The following is a 23,803-nucleotide window of genomic DNA, read 5'->3' on the forward strand; positions in this document are numbered from 1 at the left end:
ATGAATAGATAGATATTTGAGAAGAACTTACAAAATTGTCTCAGGAATTGCACATTTTGAACACACCTCCTAATAATTACTTACTCACTCACTCACCATTATGTTAGTGACACACCCCAAATTTAAAACTCACACACCAATGCCCAGACACACACACACACTGGTTAAAAACTGACCTCATTATATTGCATTTTTTATTATCCTTTTAAAGGATTTTAAAATTTTCCAATACAACAATCACCCACAGGATATAGTCATTACAGTGGACCATAAAAGTATGTAAAACTATTTCTGATCAAATGCTCTCAATATGTTTGATATAAATCATGTTTTCTATATCAGTTCACTCTAAATTCAGGTAAAACAGAAACATAGTGGGCCTACATATATACAGATTATATTTCTAAACCACTTTCAAAAAATCTGCGGGACAAACATGCAAGTGACAAAACTAAACCTCAACTTGAATCCACTTGTCCTGAAATGTTTTTTTGTCATGGCACAAAATGCTCAAACATGGTCCCTTACCCATGGCGTCCACTAAAACTGAAAATGACCAACAATTTTACCAATTTCAGTAAACAACATATGAATCCTCAGAAGCAGATATGGGCTCATTTATGTGAAAACACTGACACTAATGTGTGAACGTAAGGCAGCTGTAAAAAAGTTTTACATTTGAATTTCGAAATGCTGCTCTTTCCTGGTTTCTCATGTTGTCTAATTATGTGCAATCAAGAATCTGTGTTATTATGATGTTGAAAGTGTTTTAATGGCTGTTTTTGATCAACACTCCTGATGAAATAATAAAAAGGATATTGCATTTGTGTCAGAAGTGTTTCGATCACAAAGAATGTCTTAATACAATCTGGTTTTACTGTTGTGTCAGAAGCAATTACAAAATGTTCAGATTTGTCCCACTATGGTTCTTTACACCCTTAGAGTGTCTTTGAGTTTGTTTGGTTTAAAAACTATAATACACTTTTCCCTACCTTATTCTGTATTCTATTCTTAAAATAACATGATACAAGTTAATGAAAAACAAAATACTAATTTAATTTGTGTCCTTAAAAGAGCAAACGTACAGGCAGTCACCGCCCTCACTATAGCTGCTGATTCATTATCAAGCGTACATTGAGAGAGGAAATGAATTTTAATGTCCAAAATAGAGAAATAAGAGATACTTTTAGCAATACGCCAGGCGTGAAGTCTTTCCTGTTTTAGTTTGTGTCACTGTTTATTAATGTACTGATGGATTTGATGATGTCTATACCTAGAAAAGGTAGTGATATCAAATCTATCATCAGTGTTTAACATTACGTGTGGTGTGTGTAACTGAATTTCCCAAAAACGCACACAAACCAAAATAAGGAAATTAGGTAATGATTTTGTTTTGCATCATTTAACAACACTCTTAGATCCTCATTTGCAAAGCATGATTAGCCAACTTATTCTGACCTAAACAGCTGATGGCTTCTGCATTATTTGCAGAAACTAGGGTAATTTATGGCCATTTATGGATTAGGATTTCCTCTGCTTCTGGGCACAAAACTGCTCAGAACCTGTACAGTATGTCAACACAGCACAGATGAATACTCTTGCACAACGTTTTAAGTTAAGGTTGGCAAGACACTTTGTATGTTTTCGTCACTCAGCTTAATCAATGCTGGTGAAAAATAAGGCGACAAGGCTGCTTACCTGGCACCTACCTGGCACCAAAGTTTGACAGGAAACAATCCAAAAGCAACTTTCTCTGGTGCTCATTACCTGCATTACCTTCCACAACTGTGAAAAGAAATTAAACAAAATTTATATTTTTGTACATGTACACTCATATATACACTCATTTTTATTTGTTTTCCATAAATATGTTAATACTCATAAAGCAAATTTATTTATTATTTATTTATTTATTTATTTATTTATAATTCTTGTTCTTAAGTACTTTTATACTCGTACAACCAATTGCTAAAGAAATCCAGTTGATAAAAATATGTACTATTTATTTATTTAACTTTTCTTTTACACAAATACAGTCATGTTCATATGGCCAGTTGTTTTTAAACTATATATATATATATTACATATTTATGTTTATTAAATGTATTATATTTATATTCAAATATGCTTTGATACTTATGTTCATATTTTATTTTTTGTTATCGTTAGTGTCTTCAAGCTTCATGTGAGGTTTTTGGAAAGCCCCTTCTTTTTGAATGGATGAAATAAATCACTCCTTTTCAGTGGGCATGCACTAGTAAGTGGGAGTGTTAAAATGACGGTGGGTGGGTGCTCAGTGACTAAGGCCAGGGGACCATATAAATACTGCCTTCAGGGCACCAGAGAAGACGGGAAGATCAGGAGAAGAAGAAACAACATTTCTTGTTCTCCCTCTTGTTCAAGTTTAGATTCTGCTTTCTTATCAAATTTGACTTGATCAGCGACTTGAAGCACTAATCATGAGACTTGGAGTCCTGGCGTTTCTGGTTCTTGGAACCTGTTCTTTAACATCCTGGTGTGTGCCGCTCAAATCTGTGTATGTGGCGTTCCCTCATGATGTAATCAAGAACATGACAGACGTACAGCTGGCAGCTGTGAGTATATCAAGTTTTAGTTCATTTTTTTATTTTTTTTTAATATTTCCTTTCAACCATCTACTTTTGAAATCGTACATTGCAGTTGATTTTATTATTCTGTATAAATATCCTATTTAAATATTTGACTCCAGGAATACCTGAAGCGTTATGGCTACACAGATGTTCTCCAGAAGAGTGGACTGCCGGAAGACATGTCCAATTCTAAAGCACTGAGGAAGCTCCAGAGGCAGCTCGGGCTGGATGAGACCGGCTCGCTTGACAAGGCCACGGTTGATGCCATGAAGCAGCCTCGCTGTGGGGTCCCAGACATCCGCAACTATCAAACTTTCACAGGAGACCTGAAGTGGGATAGCAATGATGTTTCATACAGGTGGGATATTATCTACACCACTGACACCTTAACTATTAATCGACACATCTCATAGGTTTGTAATGAACACGCTATATGCCAATGTGTTGTTTTGATATGCAGGGTTGTGAACTACTCACCCGACATGGACGCCTCTGTGATCGATGACGCCTTTGCCAGAGCTTTCAAAGTCTGGAGTGATGTTACCCCTCTGAAGTTCACGCGTCTCTTTGACGGCACTGCTGACATCATGATCTCCTTTGGGGTTGGAGGTGAGTTGGTTTTTGTAATACTTTAACGTTTTTTCAGATTGACCACTGTTTGAATGAGTTTGACTGAGCTGTTGTTTTGTTTCAGATCACGGCGATCCCTACCCTTTTGATGGGAAAGATGGGCTGCTGGCTCACGCCTATCCCCCAGGAAAGGGAATACAGGGGGATGCCCATTTTGATGATGATGAATACTGGACCCTCGGCACTGGACCAGGTAAGAATGATTCTTCATTCATATTTCAGTACACCCCATTTTCACTGTATGTATTTAATATATACAGTAAGTAATTTAAACACCATGCATCATCATACTCTCTAACAGTTGCATGGGATCCATAGTGTAACATTAGCTCCCTCTACAGTTTTGAGTATATAGTATTATTAATTCCTATGTGGTATAAATTAGTCCTTAGATAATACATGCATAGCTCTTATTATTTGCTTTGTGTTCCACCCGATGACAATAAAAAAGCCACTTAATTCAATTTGGAAACATACTGTCTTTATAATATCACACTTAATTGTTTTCAGAAATAATGCAATGAGCTCTTATATATATATATATATATATAAATATATAAAATATATAAAAAAAATGTATAGCTCACGTCAGGTCAACATGTTTACCCCTGTATACCCTGTCTTAAAATTTGTGGAGAAGACAATGACATTGATGTGTCTCTTTCAGCGATTAAAACCTACTATGGTAACGCAGAGGGTGCACTGTGTCACTTCCCCTTCCTGTTTGAGGGAAAATCTTACTCCAGCTGCACCACAGAGGGGCGCACAGATGATCTCCCCTGGTGCGCAACCACCAAAGACTATGACAAGGACAAGATATATGGCTTCTGCCCCAGTGAGCGTAAGTGTTCCAGTAATGGGCTTTAATTCCTTTGACCTTTAGATGTGGATTTATTTATAAATCATTTATTATTATGAGCACGGCTAACATTCTGTCTCTGTTTTCTTCCAGTTCTCTTCACATTTGGCGGGAACAGCGATGGAGCGCCATGTTCTTTCCCCTTCGTGTTTCTGGGGGTGAAATATGACAAATGCACTACAGAAGGACGAAATGATGGGTATCGCTGGTGTGCCACTACAGGCAACTTTGACACTGATAAGAAGTATGGATTCTGCCCTAACAGAGGTAAGCAGCTCTCATACCTTAAGTCTTAACCCTGAAACTTTAATCAAGTCAAATATATACACATATTAAAATGCTATAATACCTCCCCTTACAGATACAGCCGTGATTGGTGGTAATTCAGCAGGTGACCCATGCCAGTTTCCGTTCACCTTCCTTGGAAACCAATACTCTGCTTGCACCAGTGAAGGCCGTGATGATGGTAGACTCTGGTGTGCAACTACCAGCAATTATGACACAGATAAAAAATGGGGATTTTGCCCTGATAAGGGTAAGTGATAATCATCTCCTTCAGGCACTATAAAAATATGAAAAGTGAGACATTGGCTAACAGGTCTTTTCTCTCACAGGATACAGTCTGTTTCTGGTGGCTGCTCATGAGTTTGGACATGCGCTTGGCTTGGACCACTCCAACATCAAAGACGCTCTGATGTATCCCATGTACAAATACATAAAGGATTTCCCTCTGAATCGTGATGATATTGATGGCATTCAGTATCTTTATGGTATTTATCCAATTAAACCGTCCATCACTTACTGATTGTTAGGGTTTACTATGTATTTTCTTATTCAAAATTCAAGATTTTTGATGTTGAAACCCCAAGAGTCTTGTACAGTTCTGGTCTTATAGCTGTATTATTTAATTGTTGTTGTTTTTCAGGATCTAATACTGGCCCTAATCCCACTCCTCCGGAGCCACAGTTCACCACTTCCTCTTCGATTCTGCCAACTAAACCCACCCCTAGTGAGAAAACAACCACTGTTTCTACCACAGTTCATGTAGACCCTTCACAGGATGTCTGCCAAATCAATGAATTTGATACCATCACTGAAATACAGAAAGAGCTTCATTTCTTCAAGGATGGGTATGCGCTATAATTCTGTATAATTAGAAACATGTACTAACAAATGTAACTCAGAAAACAAACTTTATTATGCTCAATTCTCTCTTAAAGGCACTACTGGAAGAACTCAAAAAAAGGAGACCGCGAAGGTCCTTTCTTGACATCTAAGAAGTGGCCTGCCCTGCCAAAGGTCATCAACACTGCCTTTGAGGACCAGCAAACACAGAAGATCTACTTTTTTGCAGGTACTTACCAGGTTGCGATATTTTGATATTATTTCCAAACATGTTCCAATTAAGATATATTAGAGGTATGTATATATATATTTTTTCAACTGTATCTCATGCACACAGGAAAACAGTTCTGGGTTTATACTGGAAATGAGGTTCTTGGACCACGTAAAATCGAGAAGCTCGGCCTGCCAAGCAGCTTGGACAAAGTGGAGGGTGCCACACAGAGAGGAAAAGGCAAGGTGCTGCTGTTTAATGGAGAGAACTTCTGGAGGTAAGTGAACCTTGCTGCAGGACTATAATGTGCAAGAGGTAATTAGAAAGTGTAAAGCTCTGTAACTGTAGTTTTCCCACAGTATTCTTACCTCTTATTTATTGTCACAGACTCGATTTAAAGGCTCAGACCATAGACAAAGGATACCCTCAATTCACTGATGCAGTTTTTGGTGGAGTTCCCCCTGATTCACATGATGTGTTCCTCTACAAGAGTAAGTGAGATTATATTAAAATGAGACAGATTAACTACTCTGATTTATTTGATCAAGCAAATGACATTTGTTTCTGCTATTTTTTTATTTTATTTTCCAGGATCCTTTTACTTCTGCCGAGAGAATTTCTACTGGAGAATGAATGCCAAAAGGCAGGTTGACCGAGTTGGTTATGTGAGGTACGACCTCCTTAAATGTGCACAGTGAAAGCGTCCAACATCCTAACCTGATGACAGAGCCCTTTTTAACAGGGAAACCATTTCTCTTCAGTGTAAAATGAAGTGAGGAAGACAGAATGTATTAAATTTAAAGTCTGTTATGGAGATTTGGTCTTTAACTGTTATAGTGAAAGAACTGATTTAGCACTGAAAGGATCATAGGTACATGAAACAGGATGTTAAGCATATTTGTCTGTCAGCTTTAACGTGGTCTTATAATTTATTTTCCGCTTACTCTATAACTGCTTTGTTCCTGATGAGTTTCTTAACAGCACAATGAGAGAAACTAATCTTGTTCTATAAAACTGTAATGAGGCACTGCCAGTCTAATTCTAGGAATTAAGTTTGTTTTTGAGTGGCATCACCTCAGGGAAAATTGTAGCATAAATGCATTTGTTAGCAAAGCATCATTTTCTCAGTGTTGACCCCACTCATATGGTTTTTAAAGCAAAGGTTTATTTTTAGCCTTAGAGCTAATATTGAGTTGTTATTAAGTCCAGATTTTGGTGTATTGTGAAATCATTTGCCTGGTGTAAGTGATACAATACTATTAATTTAATGTTCCACATTCCACTTATTTATATTTGTATTTGTTTGTTGCATTGTGTATGATTACTCAATAAATGTGTAAACAAGACCATTCATTCCTTGTGCAACTGATCATTATTATAACTTTAAGAATCTGAAAATACTGCAAAATGCTGAATTTGTTCTATATAACAAGTTTTCACAAAAATACAAATCGGTTTGAAATGCTATTTAATATTCGAAATCGAATAACTGCAGACAATTTAAAACTGTTGCCCCACTAATATTTGACATTTAGCAGCTAGTTAATATTAAAAGATTTCAAGTGTCACATTTGTGCAGTAGCCATTAATGTACACACACACACACACACACATTTTATTACAACAGTTAGCATTTTGATACAAAATACAGTTGAAACTGAAATAAAATTACTGATAAAATAAATAGAACAATTACTTTTCATATAATATTTGATACATAAATGACATAAAAAAATACTGACAAAAGAGCAATCTCGGTGTCATTTTAATGCTGCTAAATAATTTACCAAAACTCGATTTTCCCGATTTTCATTAATGTTATTCTTTTTTAACGGTCAAAATATGTTAGTTGTAGTTTTCGAAGAATGACAGCACATCTCATTTATATCCGCGGCACAGATTTAAAAGAATGTAAATTAACTCCTTTATAATAAATAACCCCTCTCATATTTAATCTGTGAAATAAAAATAATATTTAAGGCCTATCATATAATTATAAATGAGAATGTTAGGATAAACAACTGGGTTCATATTAATCCGCGAGACACTCGGTGGTTTCATCCTCTGCGAGCAATAGTCCTCCAGTTCTCACCATTATTTGACAAAACACTAAAAAATATTAATCTAGATTGTCAATATTCATGTTCTGTAAATATGACATCACTTAAAAAATAAATCGAGATACATTATAAAACAGATTAAGGGTTTCTCCCTCTCGTCTGTCCCCCTGGCGGATAAATGAGTTCCGGCCAGCTTTGAGGACAGGAAGCGAGGAGACGCTGATGGCGCCCGACTAGAAACCAGACCAACAATTCGCTTTCAAAGATCTATTTTATTTCGCCTCATTCGCGTGCCCGAAGAGCAACCCGATCGTCCATTCAAGGTAAGAAAAAATCCTAGCTCAAAATGATGGTGTAAAATTGTGAACAAATACAGTTTCTTCCATGATGGGCAAGAGAAAAACATTCGGGCGAACTGGCTCTCCCTGCTCGTGCAGGCCCTCGAGGTCCCCGAGCGGTTCTTCATATCGCCTGAGCGGAAAAAATAACTTGGAGCGGCGGGAGGGAAAATGGCGCTGCGCGAGCAGGCAGAACGAAGGGCAGCACACACACGCGCTAGTGTTTAGAAATTGAAACTATCAAAGAGCAGTGGCAGTCCGTGAGACGACTCGGGTGTTATATTAGCATCTGATATAGTGACATGTTCTTCATTACATTGTTGGTGTGCTCAACATCAGAACGTGTAATGTTGAGCAAAAACCAGAACCCCTTTGTCATTGATACGTTTCAGTAAAGAGAAAGACTTAATGTCCCAAGCACAACTGGACGGGTGTTCTGGTGGGGAGGGACTGATATCGGTTGAGCACATGTGAGAAATCAAACGTTTTAGATTATGTTTTTTCTGTAACTCGAGTGCATTTTATACCTGGACCACACTTGTGGTTTTGCTGGTAAGCTTATAATGTGCTTGAGTGACCTAGAAAGGTGCCATCACAAGACCAAGACGATAATTATTCATCCCCGGGGTAGAGATGGGTGTATCGATCCGAATTATCGATGTATCGATACTGACAAGAGTATTGAAAAATATCAATATTATTTTTGTGTTTTATTTACAAGTTTTTTTATTATTATGTATCAAAATTATTTTAATAATGCGTACAACATTGCATTGGATGAATAACCGATGTCAGCGTACAGAAACAACGACAAAAAACTTGGAAATCATACACTGTCAGAATAAAAAGGTTTTTATGCATGCAACAGCCTGTCACTGGCAGTCCCTTATGAAAATTAATCATGGTTTTGCTAAATTGAGTGACCATAGATCATAACTGTAGTATTTGTAGATTTGAATCATGTGTAAACAAAAAAACATTTGAACCATGTGTAAACAAAAATATAACCTAATAAGTTACAATTAAGGTGCATTGAATGTTAAAATGTATTTTAAACAAAGTTAGGTGGTAATCATTATCCATTTTCCTATTAATTTAATAATTTTGTAAATTTCATAATTTAAAAGTTAAGTTCTGAAGTATCATTATTGATGATATTTACTTGAAAAATATCGGTATCGTATCGAAAACAAAATAAGTGATATTGCCACTGATCTATAATACAGTTATATATATAGATCAGTGGGTATTGTCCATCCCTACCCTGGGAGAATTTGACACTACTGTAGGGTATGAAATAACAATAAAACAATGCAACACAAAATATAAAATGCAATAAATGTGATGCAATAAATAATTTTGAAATTTCTAGTTTATTTAGAAATCTGGTTGTACAACTTGATTGCAACAATTCTCTTGTGCAAATTCTTCAGAAAATCTGCAGGTGGATCTATACTTCTGTGAATAAATGAAAAATTGACTTCATGAATTTGTGCAAACTTTACAGCCTGCGGTGGTTGAAACAGATCCATACATTCACAATGGAGCAGTTCATAGAGTGTTATTTTGAACTTGGACTCAAGTATGAAGAAATACGGTCAGTGCTTAGTTCAAGGCATCGTTCTGGGACATTCTGAAATGCTTAATGTGGGTCAATGTACTAAAACACTGACACTGGAGGGACAAATTCAGTACTGCATAATTAATAAAGCATACTGTTTACAGACAAGCCCAGAATATGAACACAATGCACAAAATTGCACGTTATGTGTTTTCTCCCTCCATAGAATAAATGCTTATAATGATTTGAAAAAAATAAATATATAAAAAGGCCAAATTCAATATACAGCTTATTATAAAATATTCTACATACAGGAAGGCAGCTAAGCCGAAAAAAAAAGCAGAAAGCTCTAAAATGTCATTATAAAGAAAAATGTGGGTTAATGAAGACCTTTTCATACTGCTATCTTCTTCCATTAAACCACATTAAACGTTTTCTTCATAATGGTTCCCTCTCGAGGCGGTAACTTAACATTACGTCAGCTAAGACGTATATGTGAACTCTTCCCTTCTCCACTTTCACTGAAATCTTATTGGCTAACGCCAGCTGGGGAGAAAAACTGATGTGCATTTTAGAGTTCATATTCTGATTTATGGAATGCCAAACCTGAAAACAAAATAGAAATAAATAAATACATAAATATACAAAGAAATGTAAAAAAAAAAAAAAAGGAAAAATTGTGTGTGTGTGTGTGTGTGTGTGTGTGGGTGTGTGTGTGTGTGTGTGTGTGTGTGTGTGTATATATATATATATATGTACAGTATATACAAACAAATGAAAGTAATGGAATACTAAAAAAAAAATATATGCAAACTATACTTTTATTTCCCTATTTATGTATATATTTTTTCCACATGTAGTTATTTTTTCCTTTTATTTCTAAATTTAGTGATTTATTATTATTATTATTATTATTATTATCATTTTAATAAATAGCAATGAGTCAGAGTAGGCGAATTGTAAGCTTTGAGGCCGCATGGACACCTTGTGGTGCCCAAATGAAATACAATAATTGTACATGACTTGCTTGTTGATCTAAATGTCCAGTGAGGCTAAAATCTCATATCACCAGTGAAGACATTTAATATCAATATCAAGGAACCACTGTGGCCTCAGATCTTACTCCTCGTCTTGATTGATTTTCCTGCCGTAAAACTCACCCTCCTCATTACCCTACAGACAAAGAAAATACATGTGAAAATAACGAAATGTAGGAATAAGTAAATGTATAAATCAATATATAAATAAATAGGTAAATTAAATAAATACAAGTGTATTGTTCTGTTCATGTTCATTAATAAATGAACTAACATTAACTAATAGATCAATATTCTAAAGTGTTACCTGTTTCTTTTTACTTGAGTCCAAAGTTAAAAATAAAACAGTATAAGCTTTAAACTTTAAAATATACTTAATATAAATATTCAAATATTGACCTTCCACAAAATCACGTTAATAAATCAAAATAAAATAAATAAATTTTTCAATAAAATGATTAAACTTCATTACACTTTTCACGCTTGTCCACTCATCGGCCATGCCCTTGAATGTTTCATGTAGGAGACAATGTCCAATTTAGTGCTGTATTACTGAGAGTCAGACACTTTCCCACAGAGCAGAGATGGACTCTGAGGAGATGGAGGTGGAGAGCAGCAGCGATGTGGGGCATTCTGGGATGGAGGAGCCGTCGGAGAGCGGGATGGGCATGGAGTCTTCAGAAGCCATGTCTGCTGATAGCAGCGATGCGGCGGCTCCTCCTGCCACGGCCCCAGAATCAGACTGTCACGTAGGACAGAGCTCTGAGGGAATTGTGGTAAGACAATCAACCCACACATTTATATCTCCGCGTGTAAGTTTGTAATTCACATCAAGGTTAATTTTTTGGGATGCACTTTAGGTTTTTATCCCGGAGACAAGCTCCAGTACAGATGTGCGAAGAGTTAATCTCCCAGACTCCTCTTCTGTGGCCCAGTCAACCAGTGTGTCCAGCGTCTCCACAGTGACACAGTCGGTCCTGGTGTCAGAGTCTGTCCAGGTCCTGGTCCACTCCAGTGCTGTCTCTGAAGGAGGAATGATGGTTTCTGATTCCACCGCTTCCACATCCTCTGATCTCGGCTCAGCTATTGACAAGATCATTGAATCCACCATTGGACCCGACATCATGAACGGTAGAGAAACCTCTTGCCTCTCCTTTTATATCACACCCAAAGTATGATAAAAGGACAATGTCTACCAGTTCAATATGGTAAACATTGTCATCTTTATGTTTATGTAGTATTCAATATAAATACTGTGTTTCTATACCTATTTTGCAGGATGTATTGCAGTTACAAGTGCAGAGGATGGTAGTGCAGAGACCACACAGTATCTGATACTCCAAGGTCCTGATGACGGTACGAAAGATCCCTAGAGTTTGAGATTAAGGGCTGTATGTAAAATTGCATACTCCATGAGTAGGTGCTTCTTTTGAATAAGTGATTAAAAACAGTGTGTTCCAAATGGGCCTTGGAGTCAGAACGGTTAAGATTAACTATGCTGAATGACCAAATCCTTTTCAACATTTCAAATTGACTTAAAGGGATAGTCTGTGTAAAAATGAAATTACTCACCCTCTTTCCATTTCAAACCTGTATGTAAAAAACCAACAACATATTTTGAGGAATGTTGGGACCCTGAATAGTTTCAGGTCCCATTGACTTCCACTGAAGGGAAAAAAATGGAATGGAATCAGTGGGAACCAAAAGTGTTTAGTTACCAACGTTCTTCAAAATATCCTCTTATGTGTTGCATAGAAGAAAATGCATACAGATTTAGAACAACATGAGTAAATAATGATGAAAGAGGGGTAGTTCTTGGGTATTCAAATAGCCGTTACCTTTGTTCACTGTGTATAGGAGCTCCTATGGTGGCTCAGATGTCTTCCTCTGCACTGTCAAGCCGCATTGCCGTTGAAGCACTTGCTGATGGACCCACCTCAACGTGCTTGGACCAGGCAGACCTGTCAGATAACCCGCAGGGCAGTGTGGAACCCGACCAGCCTGGACACTCCGGATACCGTGAGCACGACGATGGCAGCAGCAGCTGCAGTCGCCCAGACCAGCCGCAGCATTCCCAGTACACAGAGTGGAGTGGAGAAGAAGACCCAGACCAGACCAGAGAGGCCCGCTACATCGAGTGCTCAGGAGCTGAACCAGACCAGACCCCACGTCATTCAGGGGTCACCAACTACAATATGGCCGACTCGGAAGAACCTCTTGGGCGTTACGCAGCAGAGTGCAGTGGTACGAACAGTAGCCCTCAGAGGCGTTCGTTTTGCTCCTCCCGGTACGTCGTGGAGTGCAGTGATGACTACGTGGAGTACAGTGCCGAGGGTGTGGAGCGGCCGCAGCATTCACGGTATATCGACAGCAGCATGGATGATAGGGAGCATGTCTCAGCATCAGAGCAGGAAGGAAGTGCGGTAGACGAGCCCCAGCACTCCTATCTGCCCCAGGGCTCGCTATATGCCGACGAGGGTGCAGTTCGGCACTCACTGGCTGACACCGTCGGATCCCAGCTCACTGATCAAATGGACTGCAATGATAACTTGCCCTGCCCATACATAAGTAGCAGTGGGACATATTCCACCCATCCAGAGCCCGAAGTGGTGGAGTCTGGGGTGGTGGTTGAGTCTGGGCACAGAACCCCAGACATGGCTGAGCTAGAGGAAATGATGGAGGTGGTGATCGTACAGCAGTTTAAGTGTAAGATGTGCCCGTATAAAAGTGTCTCCAAGGATACGCTCATCAACCACATGAGAGACAAACACTTTAAACCACCAGGTAAAGAAGGAGGTGCTAATTTTCTCTTTTTCAAATGTAAATTCAACTCTTTGTTTTTAATATCTGCCCCTGTGCAAAATGGAGTAATACTTTATGCTTAAGAAAATGTATTTGAAACTTTAAGGGCACATGATGGCCACAAAGGCTTTTTAGTCAAATCATGTCAAAATATATTTATTTAGCACATTTAAAAGCAGCAGAACTGGAAATTGGAAATTGAGCAGCAAATAATGCAAGCTTCATCAACATCTCATGTAAAGCATCTCTAAAAATACAATAGCGTCATAATTGAGCTCATGTCAGTTCAGTGTTGGTTCAGTTCAGTTCAATAATTGTGTAAAGTTAATCCGTTATAAGTTTGATTCAGGTACAATTAGCTCTACAGAAAACATCATCCAGCTCAAGTTCAGTTCATCTTCTGTTCTCATACGTTAATGTCAGTGCAGTCAAACTGATATTATTACTGAATATTAAGAGTCTGTTAAACCCTAACTAAGCAAACCAGAGGCAAGGGTGGAAAGGACCCCAAAACCTATCAAGTTACAGAAATGGAGAAAAAAACTTTGGGAGAAATGAGACTCACTTGTAGGGCCAGTTCTTCTCTGGCCTCACTTAATAAACAAAAGTGCAATAACTTAAAACAAAAATAGGGATGTCTTGCTTATGTATGCAGTTCTGTTAAGATGCTCTTGTTCAGAATTTGTTATCTCATGTAGGTGTTCCGGGCCAAAAGAAACGTGGGCGGGGGCGTCCTCGAAAATCCGAGAGTAGGGCACGAGCGGTCGCTGAGGTCAAGAAGGAGGAGCCTCCAGAAGAGGAAGAAGATGACATCATTGATGCAGGCGCTCTTGATGATCAAGGTCAGTGGAGAGCAGTTTGCATACTCTATATTTCATTTCCTTTTTAAAATTATTTTTTATTATCTGCATTCAGGTGACAGTGATTATAAGCCAGCTGATGAAGAGGCCAGGTCCAGATTGGCTTCCAGTCACTGCACTCCTCCTCCTTCCTGCTCTTCATCCTCTTCCTCTTCCTCACGGAAACGGCCCCGCAGGATAGTGGGGCCACCCCGCAAATTCCTTCCTGACTCAGGTCTTAAGCTTTTCAGGTCTAAGAAGTTGAATAAAATATTACATTTAAAACACACTAACATTCAAGTCATAAATCTACTTCACAACTTATCTCATAGATCTGAGATAACTCTTATTTTCACCTTTGCATGAAACAAGAGTCAGTAGCGGCTTCTCAAACAAACAATGCAGAGGACCCTCAAGCTCCTGAAGAAGCAAGTTCCTCTGGACTGGAGAATGGATCTTCCTCTCTATCCAATGGTGCAGCAGTGGAACCAGTCGTCAGCCAGTCAGATTCAGAAAACAAAGATCCCTCGTCAAACACAGGCCCTGATGACCTGGAGTTTTTACCCAAAAAACGAGGCCGGCCTTCTAAGAGATTCCTTCAAAAGAAGTACAAAAAGTTCATGAATCGCAAGTAAGTAATACCCATGCTATTCTTTGATCATCCATGTCTTGTCTGTTGGACACAAAATCTTATCTTAGAAATCCTTGTCCATTTTTAAACACTCATTTAACTTTTTAGCAAGTACTACAGATCCCTCAAGCCTCTGCTAAGGCCTCATAACTGCTGGATCTGTGGTTCTCGCTTTCTGTCGCAAGAGGATCTCAGATTCCATGTGGATTCTCATGAGGGAAATGACCCTGAATGCTTTAAGTGCCTGCAGTGCAGCTACCGCTGCAAACGGTGGTCCTCACTGAAGGTAAGAACTAGATTCCTTCATCTGACAATCTATAAATCCATAAAAATGTATTTTATTCACTTTTATTAGTTAAATTATTAGGTATTTGTAAAGTTTTAGTTTGTTTGTTTTTTATATTAAATTTGAAATGTTTGTGTAATATGTGCTAATGTCTAATTTATACAACTATAAAATTGATGTATTTGTCCTGTAGGAGCACATGTTCAATCATGAAGGTACGAAACCATACAAATGTGAGGTGTGTGATTACTCCAGTGTTTATAAGAAAGACGTGATCCGGCACTCAGCTGTCCACAACAAAAGCAAGTAAGAATTCAGCATGCCTCCTTTTTGATGAATCGATTGTTGTGAATTTTATTTTGTCAAACCCCTTGAGGTCATCTATATACATTTGTTTTTATTAATTTCAAATTTACACATGACATAACATGTCTAAAGTGTTTATTAATGGTCTTTTTTCCTCTCCTTTAGGAGTCGGAAGACAGACATGGTGAGGTCAAAGATGTGAACCATATGTGAACAAACAATCATTCATGTTTCAAGGAAATTGTCTTTATTGACATGATGTATCAGATAAAGTTAGCTTAGAGTTGTTTGATAGGGATAGCTTTTTATGCAACAGCAGTCTTGTGTCAAACCTTCACAGGTTCCTAAAGTGTCCGAATTTCCATGCCCCATCTGCTGTCGAGTGTACCCCATGCAGAAACGCCTGACGCAGCACATGAAGACACACAGCACAGAGAAACCTCACATGTGTGACAAGGTAAAGTTCTTCTTTAAATTTTCTTAATTAAACTAGTTTTGATGAATCGGTAAATAAGCCTTAGCACATTGTCGCTAACACAGATAAAAAAGTCACTGTGATCTATATTGGCTTACAATGTTTTTGTGAAATGTGCCCTGTATATCTGCCATGTTCACACTAGTATAAATGTGTTTGCTTTGCAGTGTGGGAAATCCTTCAAGAAGCGCTACACTTTTAAAATGCATCTTCTCACACACATACAGAATTGTGGCAACAGCATGTAAGTGAGATGTCTGTTCCTCTTAAAAACTGAACTCCACTGTGAAACATAAAGTAAAGTAAAGCTTGCTATTTTTCATTTCTCCTGCATCAGGTTTAAGTGTGAGTTCTGTGAGTACACCTGCAATGACAAAAAGCACCTGCTTAATCACCAGCTGTCCCACACCAGCGACAAACCGTTCAAATGCGAAGAGTGCAAATACTCCACGAGTAAAGAGGATTTCCTGGTGTCCCACATTGCCATTAAACACACTGGTGAGTTGTGTAATCATTAGAACGTTAAATTGTTTGGCAGAAGGAAGGTTTTCTGAAGATACCTGTCCATCTTCACCATCTGATCAGGTGAAAAGCCCTTCTCATGCGACATGTGCCACTTCACGACCAGACACAGGAAGAACCTGCGGCTGCATGTGCAGTGTCGCCATCCCGAGGCCTTCGATGAGTGGAGCCAATCCCATCCAGAAGAGCCAATTCGCCGGCGCCAGACGCCTGCTTTCAGTATGCAGCAGATTGAGGAGCTGAGATTACAGAACGAAACCAATGGATTTCAAGAGACCATTGTAAGTACATTGATATGCCTTTTAAAGCCCTTGTATCTGAACTGAAGAAAATCCCAACATCTCCATATACGTATATATTACGTATATATATATAATATTCGTTTTTACAACTAAAGGTAACAGTGGACCCCATTACTTTCCAAACCATGGAGACCTTAGAGAACACATCTGTATCTCAAGATGAACTGGGAAACACTACTATCATTTACGAGGAAGGTCAGTAGAAAAGTGATCAGTGGGTCAGTGATTGGACCCACTTAAAATATTAAGTTAGTGTGGTTATGAATATCATTCACCTTATTAATATTAAGCTTACAGTGTTACATTGAATCTTTACCCTCTCTCACAGCCCAGACTACAGACCTCTCAGCCCAGAATGCTCTCGATCTGCTGCTAAACATGAGGAACGCCAGAGAACTGCAGGTACTGTACTGAAACACTCGCATCATCTCCTCGAATATAAAATAATATTATAAATACATAATGTGTATGACATACTTTCTATTAAAGTGTACAGATTTCAGATGCAACTCTACAAAACGCCAAAAAAGCTATTTTAGGGTTACATTTATAGTAAAATAACAAAAATATATATTAAGTACTTTCCATTAAACATATCTGGATTGGTTCTGTTAGTTGAATGTATAACGGGCCTACGTTATAAGAAAAGCAAAGTAAAAAAATAAATAAATATAGGTAAATATTCTTATATAAGGTTGTTATATTTTTACTATAACAATAAGCAATAAAACGTATAATAGAAAACAATAAAAAATGTTTTGCGATGGAGTATTACAAAGTATAAATTATTTAAAAACAGATTCATCAGAGATGCTTTACACACAATACTTAGCTGGTTGAATTACAAGATTATTTTTGCCAAAAGCCGGCATATTGTAGATCATGTACAATGCAATAAATATTTAGTAATTATTAGTTATCCATAATATCAGCCTCTTTATTATTATAGATGATTATATTTCTTCATCTATATCTCTTAAACTCCTCACAATGTTGAACTGAAATGATGTGACTATATAAATATATTCTATATTTTTCTATCACCCAGATTTTTTATTTTCTGTGATAAACTGATCACTCTTCTCAGGTGGCAGTGTTGAAACCAGATGGTAAGACCCTGGAGACGGGTTCATGGACCGGAGCTGGCTCTGGGAGTGAGGGCTCGTCCTTGCAGCCTCAAAAGATCGTCACATTCCATGTGTCAGAGAACGGGGACACTCTGGTGCAGGAGGCATTTGAGACCGCTACAGGGACCATGGAGCAAGAGGAGACAACAGGTGTGTCGCAGGAGGTGACACAGATTGGCATCGGTACATATGAGGGAGCAGATTTCAGTGTGGTGGAGCAAGCTTCTGAAGAAACGACACACAGGTACTACCGAATGTCAAAAACACCCACTGTAAAGCCTTTAACATGAAAAAAAACCTTTAAGATGATCCTAAAAGATGTGCGTTTGGCAGCTGTTTAGAGGAGCCCTCAGAAGAGCCTCAGATCATGGAAGTGAGCACCGAGCCCTTGTCCATCTCTACACCTCTCAAAGAGAATAAAGAGAAGTTTTATTTGAGCTCAAGCTTGACAGATGGAGTCCTGCAGCAGGTAGAGGTGAGACTCGGTTTTGTTACTTCACAGGTGGAATAACTAATTGTGCTCCCTCTCAGTGGATAGATTCACTGACAACATTCTCCTCCTGCAGCTGAGCAGTGAAGCTCCAGGTTCCCCTTCCCTGTGTCCATCACCCACTTCTCAACAGCTCAACACCAAACGCTTCTCCTGCCGCATCTGTATGGAGGCTTTCCACGGCCGCTCGGACATGGAGAACCACAAGAGGGCGCACATAGATCCCAAAACATTCAAATGTCCCGACTGTGACTTCACAGCACCTTCTTGGCCAGAAGTCAAGGTGTGTTGGTCATGTTTTAATTCAGTGCCTATGAGTTTTTCTGAACTTTTTCTACTTGTGTTAAGTACTTTTCACAGTATGTCTATTTTTATCATTCTAGTCTCACATGGCCATGCACGCATATTTGAGGCCTCATAAATGCAACAGCTGCAGTTTTGCCTCTAAAAACAAGAAAGACCTGAGACGCCACATGATGACACACACCAACGAAAAGCCTTACGCCTGTCAGGTCTGTGGCCAAAGGTAAGGGAGCAATTGTGAAATTATCATTACAAAGAAAATTAGAGAATTGTGGTGTTTACATTACTGGCTAAACAACACTTCCACTACTTGATGTAAGCAAGGCACATACACGCAGACCTCCGCAGCCTCTCAGTGCTCTGAGTTTCTCTTTAAGGTTTAACCGGAACGGCCATCTGAAGTTCCACATGGAGAGGCTTCACACTCAGGAACCCTCGCCCCGGAAAACCCGCTCGGTCCCCTCTCAGCAGACCATCATCGTCAATAGTGATGAAGAAGCTTTAGCCACACTGCAGAGTAAGTACTGTCTCTGATAGTTAGACTCTATTTTGTTTATTTAGACATAATAGATTCACACAGTACTGTTCGGATTGTTTGACATTGTCATTTTTTTATTTTTACTTAAGCTTTTATAATATTTCTTTTTCCTGTGTTGTTCAGATCTGCAGGCCGGTCAGGCAGTCATCAGTCCGGAGAGACTGCAGCAGGCTTTGGGTCAGGAACACATCATTGTGGCTCAGGATCAGACTCTTTCTGACCAGGTATTGCACATTTGCTTCTCATTCGCATCCTCAATGTGATCGACTCTTTTTGGCCAATTATAGAGCAGCTTATTAAATATGAATGTATGTGTAATGTAGAGGGTTTGGCATCTTGTTTTTGACAAAATTCTATATTTCTCAGGAGGAAGCGACATATATTCATGAGATCACAACAGTAGATGGACAGACGGTACAACACTTAATGACTGGAGACAATCAGGTCACTGAGGTACGACTCATTTTACAACTGAGGCTTTATTCAGAAAACCAGCAAAAAATATATATGCACTACAGTTAAACTTTTGGAGTTTTTTTTTTTACACTTTCATATATTTATAAAAAAATCCTTAAAAAAACTTTTGAGCTGTAGTGTGTGAGTGAGTGTGTGTGTGTGTGTGTGTGTGTGTGTATAATCAGCAAACAAATTCAAGACCTTAATTTGTACTCCTGTTGAATGCCCTCTTCTGTCCTGTACTTTCTCAGGTCCAGTATATCATCTCTCAGGATGGAGTTCAGCACCTGCTCCCACGGGAGTATGTGGTGGTATCTGAAGGAAACCACATTCAGGTTAGAATAAGCTCTTTCTGTTTTTCTGGTATGTAGGATGTTATAGTTATAGTATAATTCTGACAAAAAAAAAATCTGATTGTGAATTGCAGATGGAGGATGGGCGGATTGCTCACATTCAGTACGAGCATGATGGAACGTTTCTGCAGGAGCAACAGGTTGAAGCCAGAGCAGAATACAAACATGTTTTATGTTTTATATATATACACCGTATTTTCCGGACTATAAGTCACACTTTTTTATAGGGGTGCTCCGATCACGATCGGCCGATACTACACAGAGCCGTTGTTAATAGAGAAGATGCGCAAATCACGTTAATTTTCAGCGTTTATTGGCGCATCTTCTCAGTTAACAATGGCTCTGTGTAGTAACAGCTGCTCTATGTGAAATCACGCACCTGATGGAATTAACCGCTGATTAGAAAACCGGCTTTACTGACGAGATGCGCATTAACGATCGGCCGATCGTGATCGGAGCACCCCTACTTTTTTTTCATAGTTTGGCTGGTCCTACGATTTATAGTCAGGTGCGACTTATGCAGAACCTGATTTTACCAAGTGAGACATGTTCCTGGGACAACATCTTTGGTGTCCCTGGAACAACATTGTGTTTAACCAATCAGATTTGAAGAACCAGTTTATAGATTTTGTGAAGTATACGCTTAAAATCACTGTTTGTTGCTTGTACATCAGTGTCATTCATCTATTATTTCCTCTGATTATAGGGATTACTCATGGTTAGGGTTAGGTTTAGGTGTAGGGAAATGGTCAAGAATATATTTTTCGAGTAAAATGTTGTTCTAAAACATTCATATCATTTCATTAAAATAGCATTTAGAATCTAAATGCTATTTTAATGAAATGACATGAATGAGAAACATAATATCATTCACACATCTAACTCGGCAAAATCAGGACTTGGCGACTTGGCGAAGAGAAAAGAGCCAAGACAAATGAACCAAGAGAAAACATTACCGCCAGAGGGCGCTCTATGAAATATTATTAAAATTTAAAATAACTGTTCTATTCTGTTCTATTTTAATATCTTTTTAAATGTAATTTATTCCTGTAATGGTAAAGCTGAATTTTAGCAGTAATTGCTCTAGTCTTCAGTTGCACATGGTCTTTCAGAAATCATTCTAATATTCAGATTATTATTAGTATTGAGTGCTTAATATTTTTGTTGAAAACATGCACATTTTTTTCAGTATTGTTTGATAAATAGAAAGCTTGAAAGAACGTAATATATTGAAGTGGTAATCTTGGTTTAACAGTGTAATAGTCTGAACTGTCGCTTTTTTAGTAATTTAACAGTGAATAAGAATGAGCTGCATAATCATTATCTCAAGCTGGTTCAAGTGTAAATCTCTTCTGTGTCGTGTGTCAGATTGCCCTGTCTCAGGATGGACAGATCCAGTACGTCCCCATCACTGCCGAGCAGCAGATTGTCGACCCTGAGGACCTGGAGGCAGCCGCCCATTCCGCTGTCACTGGTATGCCCTTACACCTTCACACTTAGGTTTATTCACTCACAGCGCCAATAACAAACACCTTCTGGTGATTTGTTGGTGATTTGTCTGGTTTGTGTGTGCAGCTGTTGCAGACGCAGCCATGGCTCAGACTCAGACGGTTTACACCGAGGCCACACCTGAACAACTGGAGCAGCTGCAGCAGCAGGGCATCCAGTATGACGTCATCACTTTTACTGAGCAGTAGAAACAAGACACAAACAGAGATTCATCTGAAGCCCGTCTCCGCTTCAGATGACTGCAGTGGATACTAAGTAACAAAATTGTTTCACAGACTTAAATTGTTCAGTAAGCGGGTGAATGTACAGTTAGATCCTCTCTGAAAAGGAGACGACTCTTGCCTTTGTAAATATTTAAAGCAGTTTATCTTTTTGTGCCTACAGTGTTTTGCCTTGTAATGAAAAAGAAACATGAAAGCCAAGAGCAGCCTGTATAGAGAATCCATGTATTTAATTCTATATGTTGCTGTGATGTACTACAATGGATGCTACTTCAGTGACAGTGTGTAAACCGTAGACTGGAGGATTGAGGTCCTAGCCATAGCTAAAGTGCTTATATAAGGGAGGGTTGATTATTTATATTCATTTTACATAAAATGTGACGTTTCATCATTAGCTTTTTAAGTTTTAGAGGTTTGCTTTTTCTTTCAGATGGCTACAGAAAGGAACCTAAAATGGATATCAAATCAATCAAATAAACCTCTTTATCTGAACTAAGCGTTGGTTTTCTTAAATTCATCTCGCTACTGATTTTACAAAGCTGTTGCACATGACACAAGGGAGCTGAATATAATACAACATACATATATACACGCACAATTTTAGACATTAAGAAGACGTCTTGCTGTCTTTTTCAACATCTTAGAAATGAATGCATAGCTGTGTGAGGTTAAAAGAAATATTTCTGATGTATCAGAAGTATGAATATTGTTACTTTCAATGTATTATATGCTATATGTTTGTCATGCTTATTTGGAGATGATATTCTTATAATTATTAAATAATAAATTGTGAAATAATGATTATATTATTGACTGTAAGACTTAAAGAATCTCAGTGTGGCATAAACACATCTCTCCTACTAGAGATATCCTCCATCAAACCAGCACTCTGGCCCTCTTCTTCTCCCTCCACAGCCAATGCAGAGAAATTCAGTAACTCTAACTCTTAAAGAGACATTTCACCCCACAATTCTGACATTTTCTGTAAGTCATGTTCCCTAACTGTAAAAATTTTTAGACTAGCATGTCCTTTGAAAGGTTGTAGCAGATTCAAATGTTCTGTGACCGCAGCTTGAAAAACATCTACTGGCTCATTCTTCGTGTGTAGTACATTACAGATTCATCAATAAAACAAAATAAATTCTAATCTATAATAAAATAATTTATTAATATATATTCACATAGAGATAATGTTCTTGTTAATGTTTACTAATGACCTTACTAAACGTTACCTAATGATTAACATAACATGAATATTTAATGTAAATTGAAATGCTTACAAATGTCAGCAAATGTTGTTTGTTGTGTAGACCTCTATTTACACATCTTAACAAATAATCTATTAATTACTTGTTCATGTTTGTGCAGTACCCAGTCTGAAGTGGACATTATTCATCATTTGCAAATGTTTGTCAATGTTTAGTAATCATTAGTACCTTTATGAGAAATCATCTCGATGGCAAAAAAGTGCCCCGATGGACCTGAATTTATTTTACTAATCATTTATTAATCATTTGTGCTTGTTTTTGCAGACGCCAATCTAAAGCTGGAACTATTCTAATTTGTAAATGTTTAGAAACTATTACTAATAATTTAGTATCTTTATGGGCATTGGACTTTTAGCTAATGTTACAAGGTTTGTGTAAAGAGTGGCTGGTTAAGTTTAGCTAAATGCTTGCTAAAGACTATAGATTGTCATGTTGGTGCAATTTATCTTTTTCTATTTATTTATTGAGTGTTATAATTCATAATCACTCACATTAGTATACTACTCTACAGTACATCATTAAACCAGATATTCCTTGAATCATAAATAAAGAGGGGAAAATAAGAGAAAATACTTGTTTATTCATAAAAACAATATAAATTAAACATATTGACCTGTTGCATTTAAGCATTTTAACTTATATAGAATACTGATTTGTTAAACATTATGTAATGTTTAATACATTTATAAGAAAACCTTAACAAGCACATGATCTCTCAATTCAAACTTTTTGAATATATATTATATAACGCTCCATTAAGCATTATATAATGTCTGTTAAAGTTATTAATGTTACATATTAAAGTGTTGCCTAAATTCTCACTGTGATTCTCTTCTCGGATGAATGATGGAAAAATGGCTTATGATTATGACTATGACGGTTGATTCTAGAACATTCTCAAAAACAGGAAAGATGAGAACAGATGTGAATAAACAAAAAAATAAG

The 23,803-nt window shown here is 37.8% G+C and overlaps 2 protein-coding genes across 4 annotated transcripts; both read left to right on the top strand.

Annotated features, from left to right (window-relative positions):
* Positions 1-2,374: 2,374 nt before the first annotated feature.
* On the top strand, positions 2,375-6,787 carry LOC113093908 (matrix metalloproteinase-9). Its single transcript, XM_026259485.1, has 13 exons — positions 2,375-2,594; positions 2,729-2,967; positions 3,070-3,218; positions 3,304-3,432; positions 3,907-4,080; positions 4,192-4,365; positions 4,460-4,633; positions 4,713-4,868; positions 5,024-5,228; positions 5,319-5,452; positions 5,561-5,711; positions 5,822-5,925; positions 6,026-6,787. Exons 1-13 carry the CDS (start codon positions 2,460-2,462, stop codon positions 6,130-6,132), a joined length of 2,031 nt encoding a protein of 676 aa, XP_026115270.1. The 5' UTR covers positions 2,375-2,459; the 3' UTR covers positions 6,133-6,787.
* Positions 6,788-7,113: 326 nt separating this feature from the next.
* On the top strand, positions 7,114-22,082 carry LOC113093912 (zinc finger protein 335-like). 3 transcript variants are annotated; one of them, XM_026259494.1, is made up of 28 exons: positions 7,114-7,817; positions 11,008-11,206; positions 11,291-11,561; positions 11,709-11,786; positions 12,288-13,214; positions 13,931-14,074; positions 14,148-14,306; positions 14,444-14,702; positions 14,811-14,988; positions 15,182-15,294; positions 15,460-15,478; positions 15,614-15,751; positions 15,937-16,013; positions 16,107-16,267; positions 16,355-16,572; positions 16,689-16,788; positions 16,922-16,995; positions 17,681-17,964; positions 18,057-18,195; positions 18,287-18,493; positions 18,594-18,736; positions 18,891-19,030; positions 19,175-19,275; positions 19,418-19,504; positions 19,759-19,842; positions 19,935-20,000; positions 21,229-21,334; positions 21,436-22,082. In XM_026259494.1, exons 2-28 carry the CDS (start codon positions 11,015-11,017, stop codon positions 21,555-21,557), a joined length of 4,587 nt encoding a protein of 1,528 aa, XP_026115279.1. In that variant the 5' UTR covers positions 7,114-7,817; positions 11,008-11,014; the 3' UTR covers positions 21,558-22,082. The 3 variants fall into 3 exon arrangements, with proteins under 3 accessions (XP_026115279.1, XP_026115278.1, XP_026115280.1); XM_026259493.1 differs by having other exon boundaries at positions 7,115-7,817; positions 18,054-18,195; XM_026259495.1 differs by having other exon boundaries at positions 7,117-7,817; positions 15,635-15,751; positions 18,054-18,195.
* The last annotated feature ends 1,721 nt before the right edge of the window (positions 22,083-23,803 follow it).

Source organism: Carassius auratus, unplaced genomic scaffold (genome assembly GCF_003368295.1).
Source record: "Carassius auratus strain Wakin unplaced genomic scaffold, ASM336829v1 scaf_tig00215205, whole genome shotgun sequence".
In the NCBI taxonomy this organism is placed as follows: Eukaryota; Metazoa; Chordata; class Actinopteri; order Cypriniformes; family Cyprinidae; genus Carassius; species Carassius auratus.

Coding starts and splice junctions, on each gene's coding strand:
- LOC113093908 (XM_026259485.1), top strand. CDS start 2,460: ATGAGACTTGGAGTCCTGGCGTTTCTGGTTCTTGGAACCTGTTCTTTA. Junction 4,634..4,712: donor GGGATTTTGCCCTGATAAGG/GTAAGTGATAAT, acceptor TTTCTCTCACAG/GATACAGTCTGTTTCTGGTG. Junction 5,453..5,560: donor GAAGATCTACTTTTTTGCAG/GTACTTACCAGG, acceptor TCATGCACACAG/GAAAACAGTTCTGGGTTTAT.
- LOC113093912 (XM_026259493.1), top strand. CDS start 11,015: ATGGACTCTGAGGAGATGGAGGTGGAGAGCAGCAGCGATGTGGGGCAT. Junction 16,996..17,680: donor GGAACGCCAGAGAACTGCAG/GTACTGTACTGA, acceptor CACTCTTCTCAG/GTGGCAGTGTTGAAACCAGA. Junction 17,965..18,053: donor TCTGAAGAAACGACACACAG/GTACTACCGAAT, acceptor TGCGTTTGGCAG/CTGTTTAGAGGAGCCCTCAG.